This window comes from Chiloscyllium plagiosum, unplaced genomic scaffold (assembly GCF_037043375.1).
Source record: "Chiloscyllium plagiosum isolate Xiang-an unplaced genomic scaffold, Cpla_swu_hap1 HiC_scaffold_3, whole genome shotgun sequence".
Lineage (NCBI taxonomy): Eukaryota > Metazoa > Chordata > Chondrichthyes > Orectolobiformes > Hemiscylliidae > Chiloscyllium > Chiloscyllium plagiosum.
The window spans coordinates 15,020,391-15,040,066 of NW_028270141.1; the positions used below are offsets into that span (position 1 = coordinate 15,020,391).

At 37.3% G+C, this 19,676-nt stretch overlaps 1 protein-coding gene across 1 annotated transcript in view; it reads right to left on the minus strand.

The window, feature by feature from the left end:
- Nucleotides 1-4,988: 4,988 nt before the first annotated feature.
- Nucleotides 4,989-19,676, minus strand: part of ddx1 (DEAD (Asp-Glu-Ala-Asp) box helicase 1) — a 38,732-nt gene continuing 24,044 nt past the window's right edge. The window contains exons 17-27 of the mRNA XM_087977605.1: nucleotides 18,866-18,955; nucleotides 17,812-17,997; nucleotides 17,426-17,477; nucleotides 15,342-15,488; nucleotides 15,170-15,261; nucleotides 11,989-12,061; nucleotides 11,839-11,911; nucleotides 11,695-11,737; nucleotides 10,892-10,987; nucleotides 7,843-7,963; nucleotides 4,989-5,339 (exon numbers count right to left, since the gene is read on the minus strand). Of these exons, the coding sequence (XP_087833731.1) occupies nucleotides 5,209-5,339; nucleotides 7,843-7,963; nucleotides 10,892-10,987; nucleotides 11,695-11,737; nucleotides 11,839-11,911; nucleotides 11,989-12,061; nucleotides 15,170-15,261; nucleotides 15,342-15,488; nucleotides 17,426-17,477; nucleotides 17,812-17,997; nucleotides 18,866-18,955 (1,104 nt within the window). The 3' untranslated portion in view covers nucleotides 4,989-5,208. The remainder of the gene's footprint in view (nucleotides 5,340-7,842; nucleotides 7,964-10,891; nucleotides 10,988-11,694; nucleotides 11,738-11,838; nucleotides 11,912-11,988; nucleotides 12,062-15,169; nucleotides 15,262-15,341; nucleotides 15,489-17,425; nucleotides 17,478-17,811; nucleotides 17,998-18,865; nucleotides 18,956-19,676) is intronic.

Sequence of the window (19,676 nt, forward strand, 5' to 3'; positions counted from 1 at the left end):
TACAGAACCAGCTGAGTGCACCTCTTGATAAGACCATCCTTTTGCAAATATTATTAATCAATCCAGTCAGACATCTTAAACACACATCTAGTGTAGGTGGGATTTAAACCTGTACCTCCTCAACCAGATGTAGTGACTCTGCTGCTGTGCCACCAGACTGCCTTTAGTACTCTTTTAATAACCAATTTTAACCAATGTCAATTTAAATGCATCACCCTCTGCATGAACAAGTCACCCCTCAGGTCTTTTTCAAACATTTCCCCTCTCATCTTAAACTGGTGTCCTCTAGTTTTGGATTCCCAAGCCATAAAGATCTTGGCTATTCACCTTATCCATGTCCCTCATGGTTTAATAAACCTCTGTAAGGTTACCTCTCAGCCTCCAACACTCCAGAAAAGAAAGCACCAGCCTATTCAGCCTCTCTCTATAAATCAAACCCTCCGACCCCTGGGATTGAAATACTGTACAAGTATAGCACTGTATTCCTAAGTGAAAGCTGGCAGAATAAAGTGCAAATATAAATATGAAAATAATACAACAGGTTGCTTTTCAGACTGTGACCAGTGGTGTGCCACAAGGATTAGTGCTGGGTCCACTGTTTTTTTGTCATTTACTTAAATTATTTGGATGTGAACATAGTAGGTATGTTTAGAATCTTTACAGATTACACCAAAATTGAAGGTCAAGTGGACAGTGAAGGAGGTTATCAGAGTGTACGAAGGGATCTTGATCAGAGGGGCCAATGGATTGAGGAGTGATGGATGGAGTTTAATTTCGATAAATGAGGTGCTACACTGTTGGAAACCAAATCAGGGCAGTACAGGTCCTGGAGGAGGTGTGCGTGCATGATAACAAAGAGACCTTGAAGCGCAGGTTCATAGCTCCTTGAAAGTGGAGTAGCAGTAGATAGGATAGTGAAGGCGACATTTGGTATGCTTGCCTTTATTGGTCAGTGCATAGAGCACTGGAGTGGGGAGGTCATGTTGCAGCAGTACAGGACATTGATTAGGCCACGTTTGGAATATTGCAAGCAATTCTGGTCTTCCTGCTACAGGAAACTTGAAAGGGTTCAGCAAAGATTTACAAGGATGTTGCCAGGGTTGGAGAGTTTGAGCTACAGGGAGCTGAAGAGGGATTATTTTCCCTGGAGTCAGAGGCTCAGGGGTAACATTATAGACATTTATACAATCATGAGGGGCATGGATAGGGGAAATAGACAAGGTCTTTTCCCCCAGGTAAAGGTATCCAAAAGTAGAGGGCATAGGTTTAAGGTAAGAGTGGAACGATTTTTAAGGGACCAAAGGGGCAACATTTTTATGCAGAGGTTGGTGTGTATATGGAATGGGCTCCCAGAAGTAATGGAGACTCATACAATTACAACATTTAAAAGGTACCTGGATGGGTACATGAATAGGAAGGGTTTAAAGGGATTGAGCCACATGCTGGCAAATAGGACTAGATTTATTGAGGATATCTGACCCGCATGGACGAGTTGAACCAAAGGGTCTGTTTCTGTGCTGTACATCTCTATGATTCTGTATTACCTCTGTACAAGTCATTTAAAACATTCACCTCACTTTCACTGGAAAGCCAGAGGCTGAGCAGTGACCTGATAGAGGTCTGCAAAATTATAAACAGAGATAGGGTGGATAGTCAGACACCTTTTCCTAGGGTGCACAACAAGAGTGCACATGGCTCAAGGCGAGAGGGGTCAAGTTTAGGGGAGAAGTGTGGGCTAAGTTTTTCACTAAGAGGGTAGTGGATGCCTGGAATGCATTGCCAGTGGAGCAGGTACATTAGCAATGTTTAAGTCATATCTCGATAGATACATGAACAAGAGGCAAACAGAGGAATATAAACCACCTATGTACAATAGGTAGCGTGTCTAAACAAAGACCAGGAATCAGCACAGGCTTGGTGTGCTGAGGAGCCTGTTCCTGTGCTGTATTGTATTGTTCTGTACTTTTAATCATGTTCAATTTAGTAGCATAAATTAGTGCAGGAAACTTCATCTCTGCACAGGCAATCTCTGCCATTAGATGGAGCCCTTCAGAGAAGTTCAGAACGTAAAGCCGAAGAAGGAAATTCTTCAATCACAAAGGGAGCAGCATAAATGAGAGTAGAGACAAGAGACGTCAGGCTGGAGTAGCACAAGCTGGGAGGCAATGTTGGGGCAAAGGTGGAGAGAGGTAATGCTCAGGATAAGGGGTGATGGAGGCAAGAGAATGTTAGACTGGAACTGCAGACATATTAGGAAATACTCCTCAAAAATAAGGTAATGTCTATAAGAATCTAAAGCATGGGCTACGCTTGTGAAGCAGTAAACCAAAAAGCTATTGTGACCATGGATAAGTATTTTATAGAAAGACTATGCCAATAAGAGAATTTAGGTAAGTTTGATGTACTAGCTACTTCACTTTAATTAAAGTACACTATCTAAAAGCCCAGCTGCATTATTATACAACATTGAGTAGGCTAATAATTGTCTTTATTTTTGAGTCTTTAAAAAATTGTGGATTACAAGGAGAAAGAAGTGCTTTTAGGAACACTGATTTACTAGGATGGCTGCATCATCTCACAGCAAGACATCTAATACCTTTTATTAACTCTTTCTTTGACTCCTGCAATGTTCAGTTGATCAGGAAATAAGGAGTTACATGAGAAGCTGATTGTTGTTCAGTTAATTGAACAGGGGAGGGGGAGGGAGCCACAGGAAGGTGTGCTGTTGTTCATCTCAGAAGAACCTGCCAGTTCTCTGCAGTAACAAACTCAATTTAAACTTGATAAATCAGATATTTCCCAAGTGAATTAGTTGCTCTGTACTTCTAACAGACCAGTGGAAGCATCCAGAGGAGCAGAAATGAATATCATGAGCCTGGCTAAAGTTGGATCATCTCAGTATTGGAATCAGGAAGCAAAGATCACTAAATTGACTTGCCAGTTTTTCTCTATCTCCACCAATACTCTATTATCCCTATTTATTGCACCTCCCAAGGGGAGTTTGTTAGGGAATTAGAGTTTTAGTTAGACCATTAAGTGTCAATGGTTTGTATCAGTTTATTTGCAATGATAATTCTTGGTTCAATTAGAAACCTGGTCTATACTTTCTCTCAACCTTGTCTGAAGTTTTAAAAAAAGGTAAACATTTTGTATGATTCTGGGAATACAGGAACTCAATTTATAGTAGACTTCCCCACTGGGTCATAAAAATGCATTACTCCTACAGGTAACTAATCTCTTTGCTAATTAGTGATAGAAATATTTGAGATAGTCCCAATAAGTTAGAAAGAATTGGTTTTAAAACCTACAATAAAACAGGTGGGCCTTTAGTGAAAGAGAGGTGGTGGTGGTGGTGCTGGTGGTGTAGGTAACAGCGAAATTAGCTGTTGCTAACATTTCATATAGATCAATAAAAAAAAAAAATCAATCTATTGTGCTGTCAATTCTGTGTAATCACAAGTGGGGAATATATATATGATGGACATCCAAGAATAATGAAGACCTCAACGTCATTACTACTTAATACAGTCAAACAGACTGCTTTGTTCTGATGTTAAAGTTTAAGTATTGTGACCTTTAGTCACCAAAGTGAGTGCTGAATTCTCCATTGTTTTCTTGCCAAGATTTATAGATGACCAAGATAAATCAGGTAACGAGCCCCTCCAGCACAAATATTTACTCAATGCATTTTGAAATAACTGGTTCAATTAAGTTTCCAATTAATTATGATCCTATTGTGTTTGTTTGTTTATTCCAGACTCATTTCCAATAACTGAGGAAAACTGAAAACCCTCAAACTGATCAGCTCAGATAACTGCATATTTGATATACCATATGCTTAGCAAAAGAATTTCCCCAGAAAGTCGACCATAGGCCTGTGATTTTATTGCTATCACTAATACAGAATAAAGAATCCAAAAGGAAATGCATTGTTTTAAAAGCTACTTATCGTAAAATTCTGTTCTTTTTGCCTTCTAGAAAATAGCAGTGCTAGAAGTGATGACTTATTAAATCTAAATAACCTTTAAATGCAGAGAACGTTAACTCAGGAAAGCATTGTTTACTAGAGTATTTACTTTAATCTCGTTACATCCTTTAAACAATCCTGTTCATTTCTACTACATTGAGAGCTAATCAAGGCTTTACTGACCAGTGTGATTTAATAAAGGAATCTTATGGTCAAAAAAACTACCACCAAATGTAGATACATTTTTATGCTTCTAGCAAGGAAACAGAAGCATGGGTTAATCATTAATTTTTTGCGCTTCTTTGATCATTTTCCTAGGATGCAGATTGCCTATAACTCTCAATTTGAAGCATGCGAACATCAGTCTGGAACAGGCTCTCAGCAGATGTGTAGGTTGCAGTTATGAGAGTCTTGCAGCGAGAGGAATAGGGTTATGTTTTCCACTTCATTTTAGTAGGTTGCTATCTACATTAAAATTAAATCTGAACCAAAAAAGAGTTTTCCCAAAGCACACCTAATACAATGCTGTTCCAGATGTGTGTGTAACCAAGTCATTTTATTGTTTGAGAATGGATCATTTTGCATTCTAACATCAGCTGCCTTCATGCCACATTATGGGTGTTCTGCTCTGTGGGCATGTGTAAATAAAAAGGTCCCTACAGCAGTGAAAGGAAGCTTTCATTTAAAATCTGTGCAAGCTGAATTTAGACTACAGGTTCCCGGGGTTGGCAAGAATGGAACAGAAGAGAGAAAAGACAAAAAAAGGCATCATCCAATTCCACTCAGACGAAAGACAGCAAGTTGCTGATTTAAAAGCAAGCCGAATATTAAACTATTAACTGTAATGGAAGTAGCCAATGATGTTGGAATTTTTTTTATACAGTACTCTAATGGCAATCATGAAACTTGTCCAGCTGGCAAGAAAAATACAATTAAGATCCTTTTCCCTTGTAGAGGTGATTGAAAGAGTTGGAAAAATAATGCTTTATAAAAGTACGTGAAAAAAAATTACACAAATCACTATGATTTAATTATTTTAATCACTCCAGCAATTCCAATGCTTGATGGTTCACAATCTAATTAAGTTGTGCAGATGTGTTTAAGCATCAAAAAGCTAACAAGTTAACAAAGATCGTAGCATGTTAACAATCGAGATGTCACTTTGTAGTAATAAACATGCTTAAACCTCTATTGTAGGTTGTCTGCTTCTTTGTTGCACCAACCTGAGGCACATGCTACAATCAAAAGGGTTTGAAAAGTTGATTGGGAAGATAGCCAAAATGTAAGAAAGAGGATTGAGCCTCCTTTTCAAGAGCAGCCAATTCTTGTACTGCAGATGCTAAAGCATCAACGTGGCCCCTATACTGCCCACCTGCCAAGGGGAAGAGCAGAGAAAGTTAAAATAAGACAAAACTTGAATTACTTGGTCAGTGTTTTCTCATTAAGTTTCATCAACTACTGTAACACACATTCAGTACCAAAGCTGCCAGGCAAACTTATTGCTGTTGCTATGATCTAATTGGAACCATTCAATGAATGCAGTTAGCACAAATGAAGACTGGCAAAAGGAAATGGAACCCTTAAGTACATTTTTTAAAAAAAAGTAATTTTGTTGACAACAAGAAATAGCCAATTATAGACTAAGTAGAGAACACAAAAAAAGTAGGTATAAGCTCTTGGTACGGAAGTGATTTTACTTTGCTTCAGACCGAACTTGTACCCTTTACTTTCCTGAAAATGGTTTGACCCCATTATAGCTTTTGTGCTAAGTTGACTTCCTCTTCCCAGATTTATATAATTGGAAATAACATGTGACATGCGTCAAATTGTAATCTCCAGGTTAGCCCTTCACTTCAAGTCCAGCCAATGAAACGTTTGCAGGTTATGGGGACATATAGGGAATTGGAACTTTATTTAAATTTTTAAAAATATTTGTTCACAGGGATGACGACATCACTGGCTAGGCCAGCATTTATTGCCTATCCCTAACTGTCCACAGGACAGTTAAAAGTCAACCACATTGTGTGGGTCTGGAGTCACATGTAAATCTGACCAGATAAGGATGGCAGTTTCCTTCCAAAAAGGTTGTTATCAAACACTTGGGTTTTTCTGACAATCAATAATGGTTTTGCAATTAGATTCTTAACTCCAGATTGATAGTTCGTTCAAAGTATCAGCACAGAGAGGATGGCCAAATGGCCTTGTGTGTTGTATGTATAAAGTGTGTTCCCAAGAACCTTAAAAATAATTCAATGAGAGCTGAGGGCTTATGCAACAATAACCTGGGCAAACCCATTTCAGAATAAAAAGGAACAGAAAGTACCATGAACTTGAAGTTAATGAAGCAAATTAAAAACAGCATGGTTCTCAAACTGATGTTAATTCTTTAAAGATCTTCTGGTATAGTTAGATATAACTAAGTACTTTATTTTAAACAAGCTTATCCTTGGGAATTTGTGAACACTATAAAAATAAGGTAGATTCATTTAATGTTACAGCATTGTCTTTAAACCTCTTGCTGGTAATTTAACAAGGAAGATGTGCTTGCAAGACTCATCAAGACAAGATAATTTCCAAAGTTCAGGAAAAGGGGATTTAAAAAGAATTGCTCAGTAGGCAGGACTTCTGGCATTCATTTCACGCTCATGCGGCTGTCTGTTTCCACAAAATGGAAACTTCCTAAAATACGCTGGACTTTGTTATTTGTGACAGCAAAATAAAGTTGCACTTCATTTAGTGTTGTACTGACTTAGTTAATTATGATTATCTTTAGGAATAGGTGATCTAGGACACTTTCATGCATAAATTATCTAATTTCCAAAATGGTATGGTGTGAAGATGAGGAAGATTGAAAGAAGGGAGAAAGAATTATTTTTACAAGACGACATTTTTTGGATTAACTATTCAACTATTATTCACTCAAATGATGGTGACATGGAGATGACAACACAGTGGTCAGCACCACTGGATTAGAAGTCCAGAGGCCGACAGATTTTAATTCCTATCATGTCAATAAATAAAAAGTGGAATTTGAAAGTAATAGTGACCATAGCAGCTTATTGTTATAAAACCCATCTGATTTATTAATATCCTTTCAGGAACATGCCTTCTTCAGCCTGAATGGCCGACATATGACTTTCGGTCCTCAGCAATACGGATGACTTTAATTAACGGTCTGGCAAACCATTCAGTTGAAGAAAAATTAAATGGATTTATAACAAATGCTGTCCTTCCCAGAGACAGCCACATCCCATTAGAGATGCAAAAGTAGTATTAACCAAATAAAAGGCAGTAGTTACAGTCCTGAAATACGTAACACTATGCCCAATATCACAGATCATACCACTGGTATACAATGGTCTACATTTACTGCAAACTTTATTCACAGGTTTGGGTAAGCATTCATTATACCTTCAAATTTAACATTGTTTTGGAGATAGTGATTAAATGAAACAGAAAAAGGAGGTTTATGACCATTAAAAATTGTATCGTGGCAAAACGCCAAAAATTAAATATAGAAAATAAAGGAGATCTAAATTGGAAGAACAGATTAGTAAGAACCTTGAAAACAACCTTGAAGTCTTTTTTTGAAAAATGTAGGTAGGAGAAAAATAGCCAAAAGGAGAAGTGGGATTGGATCAATCAAAATCTCCTTTTTATACAAAAAAAGAGTTGTATAGGCAGCTGGTAAAGATTCAATGGGCTAAATAGCCTCATTCTGTGTTGTCAGTGACTCCATGATGTCAGTACAAGATAGATAAACATCATCATCTTTTGGGATTTTATGAACCCACAGAAAAGCAAAGATAACATGAATTTTTTTTTAAAACTGATGAATGTAATGTATCATAGTTCTACCTCTGTAAAATACTCACCTCCCGTTGCTCTTTTCTTTCCATAGACTACTTTGCCATCAAACTCATCCACTGGTATTTTCAGGTCAGGCTCAACTTGAGTGATGATGACATTCAAGTGCTCTTCAATGTCAGACAACAGCTTGGAAAAAAAATCAGATATTTTCTTATTGCCTTCTGAGATAACTTAAATGTATTCAAATATTTATAATTATAAATAAATGTTAAGTCATTCTAGCGGACATACTACCCATTGTATTATGCAGAAAAGAAAGATTTTTGTTCTCAATTGGTTATTTTTTAAAAACTAGACAATCTGGGCATGAATAATGTTTAGCATCCAAACTCATGAAGGAACTAGTTTAGGAGAACAAATTACTTGTTTTTATTTTGGGGGAGGTGCCAGACGACACTGTTGGGGAGGGACAAGTAGGTTGATTAAAACAAATAATCTGAATGAGTTCCTATTTGCATCAATACATTTGCACGATGTATGATTATTAGATGTATGACCTTCCCCAGAAACATTGCAATGTACTTCTCCTCAATAGCACAAAGCTCAGCTATATAGCCCAAAATATCAAAGTCAAATTCTTGGTCACTGTTAAGCAGCTAATCGTAAATGAATGTGGTTGATGATGTGACCATTCATCTTCAAAGAAGAAAGAAAATTAAAAAATGTTTAGCACAGCTTTACCACAATGTACATCAGCAGCAGGGTCAGAAATGGTTTAGTTGAGATCAAGTTTCCAAATCAATTTCTTGGATCACAGGTTCATACCTCATAACAAATGTAATCTTTATAAACAGCACACCATGCAATTCACCATAAACAATCTTGCATTCATTTCAACAGCTTCATTAGAATATCACATTTTGACACAAATACAAAGCAAAAAGCTGAGTCATTCTATTAACCAGACATTTACAAATCAGCTAAATCTGTCAGAAAATAATTACTGATTTTATTAATTAAATCCTCAACATGTGCTTATTTATACAATTAAACCTAAATGGCTGTAAAGATAGCCATAACACAATAATGCATTGAACACTATAAAATTAAATACCCCTATCCTCGTCTGCATTCTTGGATTAAACATGAAGATTGTATGATAACATATTCTGACAACGTTTTCTTTTGCAAAGGACAAAGTGAATGATATCCCAAGTTGGTGGCCAGCTGGCTGGCCAGTTAGAAATCTACCCTGCATCAAGCATTGCAAATAAGCTAAACAAGCTCCTATGGCATTCCTGCCCCTACCCTTCATGTAATCTTGCACCCAAACACTGTAGCCCTGACAGCGCCAGAACATCATTGTAGGTGCTGTTGGAACTGCAGAGGAAACCTGATAAGATACTGGAAGCCTTTAGACTTAGGCTGGGAGTTTCAGTAATTTGGGATATCTTCTCAAGGAGGGTACCCGTAATAGGAGAGGGGAGCTCTTCAATGATAGCAACCTTCCCTTCCTCCAATTTTCAACACTTAAAAACAAATTGCACATTCCTACCCACACTAATCATTTTATTCTCTGGACAGTGTTTTATTGGAAATTGAGCTTTTGACAGTTATTTGTTTACATACAGTGGCTGGGCTGCTGACATTTGTGCCTGCCAACTTTTTCTGATGGAGCTGATCTGGCTGGGTGGATGGAAAGGTAATGGGCTAATCACCTTATATCACATGTCACAACGAGTTCACGGCATTAACAGTCAGTTCAAGATCCAAGGCAGTGTTCGAGTTGTAACACGTTTCTCAAGTTCTATCGATTACTAACTTTATTTATTTGCTGCATTTCAAGAGATCAAATATCACTATTTTGATCCCTATGAGAGAAACTTCTTATAATCAACTAATCCATAACATACAGGTCACCAAAGTCTGAGATTAGGTATGTTACATTTAGGTGGAGAAAGTGAGGTCTGCAGATGCTGGAGATCAGAGCTGAAAATGTGTTGCTGGAAAAGCACAGGTCAGGCAGCATCCAGGGAACAGGAGAATCAACGTTTCGGGCATAAGCCCTTCTTCAGGAATGAGGAAAGTTTGTCAAGCAGGCTAAGATAAAAGGTAGGGAGGAGGGACTTGGGGGAGGGGCGTCGGAAATGCGATAGGTGGAAAGAGGTCAAGGTGAGGGTGATAAGTCAGAGTGGGGTGGGGGCAGAGAGGTCAGGAAGAAGATTGCAGGTTAGGAAGGCGGTGCTGAGTTCGATGGATTTGACTGAGACAAGGTGGGGGGGGGGGGGGGGGGGGGGGGGGGGGGAGGGGGGGAGGGGAAATGAGGAAACTGGTGAAATCCGAGTTCATCCCTTGTGGTTGGAGGGTTCCTAGGCGGAAGATGAGGCGCTCTTCCTCCAACCGTCGTGTTGTTGTGGTCTGGCGATGGAGGAGTCCAAAGACCTGCAGGTCTTTGGACTCCTCCATCGCCAGACCACAACATATGCAGGTCTTTGGACTCCTCCATCGCCAGACCACAACATATGCAGGTCTTTGGACTCCTCCATCGCCAGACCACAACATATGCAGGTCTTTGGACTCCTCCATCGCCAGACCACAACATATGCAGGTCTTTGGACTCCTCCATCGCCAGACCACAACATATGCAGGTCTTTGGACTCCTCCATCGCCAGACCACAACATATGCAGGTCTTTGGACTCCTCCATCGCCAGACCACAACAACACGACGGTTGGAGGAAGAGTTTTCTTTGTGGGAAGCCTCTAGTTACAGGCAAACTTGAAAATGCTCTCATTCATCTCTTCTGTTCCCTATTTGAAAGCCAAACCTTTATCCATGCTAACATATTGGCCAACATCATATGTATGTTTGCTAAGCATATCCTTGAACCAAAACAAGCATACATTCCTTACTAATATAGGTTTGAGGACCAGTTCAAATTTCAGCCATATTCAACAGTTATTCTGAAGTTAGGCTGAAACTCAGTGACTGAACAATGCCCAAGTATATTGGTGAGCTATTACAGTAGGAGAAAGGGTTTACATTTTTAAAATCGCACAAACTAACGTCATGAATAGCTGTGATCATTACTATTTAGGTGTAGAGGTTAACATACCTGCAGTTCATTGTACCATATGGTGCACCCACCCTGATCCTTAAGTCTGGTGTTATAGCAACCTCTTCCACGATTTGGACATACATGGTACCAAACCTAGAAATGATTACAATAAGATTTTCTTATTAGATCATTCCTAATAGTAATCTCTGAACAGCCACGATCTTTTTCCCCACAGTAGGGGAGTCCAAAACTAGAGGGCACTGATTTATAGGGAGAGGGGAAAGAATTAAAAGGGAACAGAGGGGCAACTTTTTCACACAGAGGGTAGTGAGTGTAATGGCGTGTGTTGCCAGAGATGGTGGTGGAGATGGGTGTATTTACAACATTTAAAAAAGGTATCCGTGTGCGTATACAAATAGGAAGAATTGAGGGATATGGGACAAATGCTGGCAAACGGGACTGGATTAATTTAGGATATCTGGTCGGTGAGGACAAGTCGGATTGAGGATCTGTTTCCGTGCTATGTAACAATACGACAAGTCAACTATTGGAAACATTAATTTAGTGATCAGATAGCAACAAATCAACATCAATGGTCCTTAAACATTTCTAAATTATGTATGTTCCATACGGATACAAATCATCTGATTTGCACTTCAAATGAGTGTGTGTGACAATTTACCCATCAGATCAATATATTTAAAAACAAACACTAATTGACAACAATTACAAACAGCTCCAGCTAAATTAGCAGCAATTTAGATTAAAGCACTCACAGGTTGTGGTTGTTATGATACTGAATAGTTTAAAAAATAACAAAACAATTTTTTATTATAGTAGAATTAACACAAAAGGATTACCTTCTCTTTCTCAGTTGCCACCAAGGAAACGGCTAGACCCATCCTGAAAAAATATTATTGCCATTTGTTATTTTGCAAACATACAATAAAAAGCAATATGTTAAAAAGTGTACATATAGAATGAATGCAAACTTTGTATCTTACCGGTCAGCTCTGCCCACTCTACCAATCCTATGAACATAGTTTTGTTTTTCGTCGGGAAGAGTCACATTAATTACTGTTTTTAAAAGCAAAAATAAATCAGTACTGAATTAAATTAATAAACAGCAATACACTAATGAATACCATACTTACCAAAAGGAATTCCATGAATGTCAATACCTCTGGCAGCAACATCAGTGCAGATCAGGTGTCTTACATCTGCTCTCTTCCCAAAACAAAAACCAAGCATCAAATCTTTGTATTTGACCTCTAATGTTTAAATCATGCCAAAAACATTTTTGTCCTTTATCCCACATTGTGTAGCACCTTTGATTTCTATCTATAGACTCCATCCCACTCAGTAATTGGAGGTGGCAAAAGACAAAGACTCATCATCAGTTCAAATGAATAATGACAATTATTGGGTGAGCTGAATTATCACCAACTAATGTCATTAAAATTTAAAAGACTACACATGATGTTACAAGATTATAGTGAAAAAATGTCAAATCTAAAAGACCAGTTTAACAAGAAATGCTGGTCATGAAACTTACTTACCCTTTACAGCGAGAAAAAAAATAGAATTAAGTCACATCCAGCTAAATATAAAATGCCCATTCCTGTTTATAATTATTTGAGCAATTATTTAATCCAACGTTAGTCACTAACATTATTTAACATTATTCATTTTCACTGAAATAAAATGTGTAACTTCAAATAAAAATATGTAAGAGAATATAGCACCTTGAAGTTTTTCAAATTTAGCTGAATTTGTGGTTCAATAACTGGCCAAATTCTGTAAAAATTGAATTATCCTCACAAAGAATTAGTCTTCAGATCTCAATTTTAGATTAGTTGCTTAATACTCAATGCTAAACAATACAAGTGTTGCCTGCTTTGTTCAGAAGAACAAACTAAAAAGCTACCAAATCCAGTTTCAAATGTCTCTAAAACAAAACAAATTCTCTCTTTCTCTCTACAATTTCACATTTTTAGATTGGTCTAAATAGGACTGACGATAATGGAACAAAGGTAAAAACAAGGACTGCAGATGCTGGAAACCAGAGTCTAGATTAGAGTGGCGCTGGAAAAGCACAGCAGGTCAGGCAGCATCCGAGAAGCAGGGGAAAAAAAAAATTCGACATTTCGGGCAAAAGCCCTTCATCAGGAAGAGAGGCAGGGAAAACATGCTGACAAACTGACTGAGTATCTCCAGCAGTCATGTTATTTTGCTGCTGAAGAAGCCATAAATCTTCCCTGAATTTAAAAAGAAATGTTGTTGTATCATCTACTCACAGCTTTTATAGTGGCATTTTTATTCTTTGAATTGGTGGAGATGTTTATATTTAATATTTGATCTTTAAGCATTATATTGGTGAATACATTTCTGAAGATCTCAAAATTTTAAAATTAATAAAAACAGTAATACATCAAGGAATATAAACCTATTCTTGAACTAAACTGATTTAATATAAATCATCACATATATAATGCAAATAGTCAGACACCAGGAGCTGAAGTTAGCAAAGTAACGTGCAGCAGTTGCTCGCCAATTAGACGTTAAATTGACAATTACATAATAAAATAGCAGCATAATCAGACCATTCATCCCTTCAAGCCGATTCTGCTCTTCGATAGATTCACAAATGATTTTGTATCTCACCTTTCCTTTCCTTCCTGCACAACTTGGTTCCCTTTGCATTGCAAAATCTATTGGATTGTCTTGCATACATACTCAACGAGTTACTCTGAAAGCAAGAGGATGCTCAAAGATCTACAACCCACTGAATGAATAAATTTCTCCTTATCTCTGTCCTAAGTGGATGACCCTTTATTTTCAAACTGAGCCCCAAATTCTGGATTCACCAGACAAGGAAAACATCCTGAAATAGAAAGATACTACTAGACAAACTCATGCCTGGCCGTTTCTGTAGAGACAGAAACAATTCATGTTTTGAGTCCAATGACTCAAAGCTCTGAAGATCGGAATTTATAGGTAGTTATGAGATTTCAAATAAATTACCAACTAGCCAGCTGGGTAGATAACTGCTTACACATTTGAGGACTTGAGTTTTGTGGCCACACAGAGAAAAGGCGAGAGACTCATTACAGCAGAAGTGCTGTTGTCAGCAGTCTCAAAACTTTCAGGGCTGGTAATGCTGAGAGGCCAGTAAGAAGATAGTTCCCAAAGCAGAAGGTTGTGGGGGTGTCAGAGACAGAAAACATCCAGGCTCTTGAAAACATGAATCTAAGGAACTTGTGTTAAACAGTAAGCAAACCGAATTAAAAGTTTGTTTCACGTGCTGCAGGGAGGGACGTCAATGTTCTTTTGCTAAAAGTAGGTTAGCAAATGAATATATTCAGGGACTGATTTCCATTGTCAATAGAAAAGGAAATAAAATTCATGATCTACCAAGTCAGATTTCACTCTGGAATATAACTTTACCAATGTTATCAGCTGGGATCATGACTATTTCAAGACAACAGACCATAATTCCTTTATGCTAAAAGGAACATTAGCTTAGCTTTGCTAAAAGGAACATGAGCTTAGCTTACACAGCTTCTCATACTCTTATGTACTTCAATACTTGAATCAGTCCAGTGAATCTTTGTTGCGCACCCTTTAAAAGGCAAGTACTCTCTTGGAGTACTGTGTCCATTTTGATCTCTACACCCTTATGCAGCCTTGGATCTTGCATAAAGCTATAAATAAAATGTATTTGCTTTCATACACCAATTCCTTCACTATAAAGGCTAATATAGGATTTGCATTCCTACCTGTTTGCTGTACCTCCATGTTAACTTCCTATCATTTGTGTACAAAGGTACCCAAGATTACTGAATTCTAGCATTTCGTTGCATCTTTTTAAAAAAAAATTCTGCTTTAATTTCCTTATCAAAGCAGAAAACGTCACACTTCCCACTGAGTTTTGTATTTTTACTAAACTTAGATGAGACTGTTAATAATGTATCCAAGTCATTGACACAGATTGTAAACAAGCACAAAAGGAGCAACCCACCAGTTACAGCTCACCAATGCAAAAATGATTTAGTCAGACAGTTTTCGATGAATCAATCCTCTAAGTGCAATCATGTTATCCCCATCCCACTCTAACTTTGTCTAATGAACTTGCTTTGTAAGTTATTGAATATTTTTTGAAAAATCCAAATTCACTTTGAGCTTGCTTCAGTTCCAAAAGAATCATATTGAACGGTTTCTCATGCCACAAAATGCTGCCAGACCGCAAATAAATTACTCCAGTACATTCTGATTTGATCTTAGACCCCCTTATCTGGTAACTCAAAAATGAGTTGACAAGTATTTCAAAACTACCTTGAATCTTTCCAGGTTTTGCTTTCGTTCATTTGGTTTTCTATCACCATGCAAGCAGACACACGAAAATTGATGTCCCTTTTTGTCTGGTCCTGAAACAATAAAAAAAAAATCTAAGAATCGGTACCTCAAAACATAAATGGCCAAAGAATAGCCATCAAAACGATCTCACCTCCTCCCATCTGAATAAAGTACTGTTCCATGTTATCACAGTCAATCTTAGTCCTGCAAAAAATGATTGCTTGGTCCATCTTGTGTTCTTTGATTGCACGGACTGTATATTCTCCCTTCAGCATTTTAATAGCTTCTGACCACATCTCTGGAGAAATTAGAAATGGAAATACGCGAATTAAAAATAGAACACTGATATTTCTAAAATACAAGCTACTGAATCCAGTCGATTCAGAAATTCCAAGTGCTAACAAGTTCATTAATGATTAAAAAAACCTTTTACTATTTCAAGCTATGGAAACCTGATATTCAATAATTAAATTCAGTACAATGTTTCTTGCTGCTAATGTACCATTTGAATTCATAGGATAAAGCTTTTAACTTAAACTGTAATGTGAAGGAAAGAGAATTTGCAGATTAATAAGTATTACTCGAAAAATGTACAAAGTAGTAAATTAGCTATTGGAATTTGGACATCAAGATTAGAAAGGGGGCCAGACAGCAAACAGTTTGACTTCAAACTTTCCATTTGGGTGAAAGACTTTAGCCCTGCATGTAGCTAATTAGTATTTCCATTTATAAGGCCCTTGTGATTCATGGTGCTATAATAAAAGGGTACAGAAGAGGCCATTGTAAAAAAAACTGACCTCAGACTTTCCTGGAATATCATCAAACATTATAGAGTATTTTGAGTCTGCATGGATCTGGGACGTGAGCAGCTGAAATTAAAAAGGTTTCTGTGGATCACTGTGCGGGAGCTCTTGCTCAGGTGTGAAAGATCAAATTTATGGGGAATTAACGAGCCAGGAATTGTTGATTAACTTGAGATATCTCATTGTAAAAGACAGTTCAAAGATTTCAAGCTATTAGGTAAAGAACAGAACAGGAATGAACCCACGAGAACTAAGAATCACTTTGGTTGAATCAGGGGAAAATTGAGTATGTAAAGGACAGTACAACTATACCTTTGAAGTACGTTTGTTGGTTAGACTAGTAATATGTCTTAATACATGAAATCTTGAGGAATGCTTTCAGTAATTAACTGGAAGTTTGAATTTCTTTTAAAATGTCATCACTCTCTCTGGAGAAGCTAACAGGTTTTAAAAGAATGTTTTGTGGCTACTCATTCACACCTATATAGATACAGGAGGTTCAAGAATTTCAGCTTGATGTTTGTCCACAATGTAAATAAGATGAAATAGCTGCACAAAATAGCTTTGCTCCCTTCCTGGGCAAAGATGTTGAGCTGCACATTCTTGAATTGCCCAAGACAAAGAATCACTGCTATTATCCTTGATTACTTTCAATATCCAGTTCAGAATTCTGCAGAGTTCGCATCATTCTTTCCGCAATAGAACAAGGTAGATTGAGATTGACCACCATCTGTAAACATCACAGGTAAAGCAGAGGGCCCTCTTGTCGCTCAGCAGTAGAATCTCTACCTCTGCAGCAAGAGGCCTGTGTTAAAGTCCCATCTGCTCCAGATGTGTGTAATGGCATCTCTGAACAGGGTGATTAGGAAAAGTAGGTTAAAACTTTTACTATTAGATGAAACACAGAGGGTCCTCTTGTGGTGCAGTGGTAGTCCCTACCCCTGGACCAAGACGATAAAGGTTTAAGTACCAATTGTTCCCCAAAAGTGTAATAACAGGATGACTAAAAGAATAGGATTTTTAAAAATTAATGAAAATTTGGATGAAACAGACTCAATTTACTCCTCTTTCCCATCTCTTCCAAGAAGACAGTCAGAAAACCAAAGTACAAATTAAAACTAAAGGGAATACCAGAAGGTGGCACATTTGAGGACCTTGAACAGCAAAGCTCACGAAAAAGTGATGAATTACACTGCAATGGTATGTACAGTTTTCATCAGCTGGAAATGCAGTTTTGATTTTTCAGGAGGGAACTATGAATATTTAGATGATACATAGGAAATTCAATTAAGATTACGTGCTACATGTTCAATAAGAAAAGCTTTTAGAATTCAATACCAATAATTTTCATTTAAAAAGATTGCGTACATTAGTATTTAGTAATCTAAGAAGGAAAGCTGGCAAGTATGACATATAATGTAAAGGCACTGACCTGAACTATTGGCGCCAGGTCTCGTGTTATCTTTTGCATGGACTTCATCTGTCTAAGGAAGCAAAACAGTTATATATTCTGATTATCAATTGGTTCAATGCATATTAGGAGTAATATTTTCTTGTCATAGCAACAAAAGTAAATTAAAGCACATCAAGATTACTTTGAAATTAGTTCTGAAGCTTAATTCAACAAATTTTCAGAGGAACATTTGTAATTTTTGTTGGGGGGAGGGTGAAAGCGGGAGAACAGAATATGCAGTACCTTGATAAGAAAGGTTCCACAAACATTAACACAGGATTAGCATGTTCCCTTTGTTTAGGCACTGGGTCCAAGATTGCTAGTAATTGCTAAATTGCTAATGAAAACAGTCCAACCCTCTTTACCCGGATATGCCTTTGAAGTTTCTCCCAGTGACGATCAGTTTTTGGATTAACTTTTAGAACAACATGATGTACGGTCTCAGGAACAGAATCTTCTCCTTTAAGATCTACCCAGGTTGGGAAATGCATTATCTTCTCTGACAACTTCTTAACATCAAATGAATGCAGTGTGGCAGAGCAAACAATGACCTAAACAAAGCAGAGTAAACAAAATCATTTCAGGCCATTTTACTACCTCGAGTGGAGGAATCATACATTTAAAGATACAACGGGTGAAGTCAGCATTTCAATTTCAGAAAAATTATCGTTTTCCATTGATTTGCACTCATGTTGTTAGACGTACGGCAGAGGATGACTTCCAAGGTCTTTTATTCTTTACCTACTCATTGTACTTATGAGTTAAAAAAAATGGAAAGAGCACTTTGCAATTTTTGACAAAATTGAATAGCTCTTGTAGTTCCCAATTGCAAGAAGGTAATGCTTTCAAAAAACAATTTCAAAACATGAATAAAAGATCCTTTACCAGCCAAGTTTCCAAATATCACTTTCTAGCAACTTTTGTAATTTGAAAAGTACCAATCCGCTTTAATTTCATTAATGAAGTCAGACTGGATTTTCTGCAAAGGCAAATTATGTGATATATTAAGAAACCCAAGTGTTTTTTTTAAAGAAAACAGCCCAATCACAGAATTGGAATATTTTTTTAACAGCCATTTCTACATATGGGATCATTTTAAAAAAAATGTTTGGTTCAACTCTTGAAGCCTTTATCACATTTATTTTTGTGTCAAGGAAGTCTGGTAAAATTTGTAAATAATTAATTAAATTTCAGTTTGCAGCTGATGAAAATAATTAGTCTTTTTCAAAAGCAAATTTCAGAATTCTGAAATCAATGAGACAAACAAAACCAAAAGCAGTGATTCCCCGATTGTGCTAAATACCCAGCCTGACCAAAATTACATGAAATATCAAAAGAATCCCCATGTGATCTTCAAACAAGACACCTTGATGTTACAAGGTGTTAAAATGTCATTGCCTTGCTTAACAAAGTTCATACCTGCAACCTTTTGCCATCAGATGTTACTTGAGGGATCTGAGAATGTATTCTTGAAATGAAGTCTGAGTAGCCTTGAGTAAGCAGTCCATCCTGCAAGTAGCAATCACACAAGATAGTTCCATGTGAAGTCAGCAAGAAATATGCAACATAAATCTTGTATACAAATATTTTTTCAACTTTCAAATATGTGATGTCTTTTAATCCAACCTTTTATATGTGGAAGTAGTAGGTCATTTGCCATCGAACTGTTCATGGCTGGTCTGATAATCTTGAACTTCACTTTCCTGCCTCTTCCCAATAACCCTGGATTCCCTTACAGATTAAAAATCTGCCTGAACCTTGATGACCCAGCCACAACAGTCCTCTGCAGTAAATTCTACAGATTCAATACTTTCAGACAATGCATTTCTAAATGCTCTATTACCACATTCTTTATAACAGACTCTACACATTTTCCTAATAACAGACACTAAGCTAACTGGTGTTTAGCTCCCTGTTTTTTTGTGTCCTTCCATTTTTAAATAAAGATGTTCCACTAACAGGTTTTTAATCCTCTGGAACTTTACCAGAATCCAAGGATTCCTGGAGGATTACTAACATTGCATTTGCTTTCTCTGTAGCTATCTCCTTGAATATCCTAGGAAATATATCACTAGGTCAGTGCATGATTTTGTCTTTAGCCCCATTAATTACCTCTAGTGCTAGTTCTAGTATTTATTTTCTCTCCTCCTTTTGCCTTTGATTATTCTATTAATGTTTTCTACTCAGAAAAAATATTTATTTAGCTCTTCTGGCATTTTCTGCTTTCCCC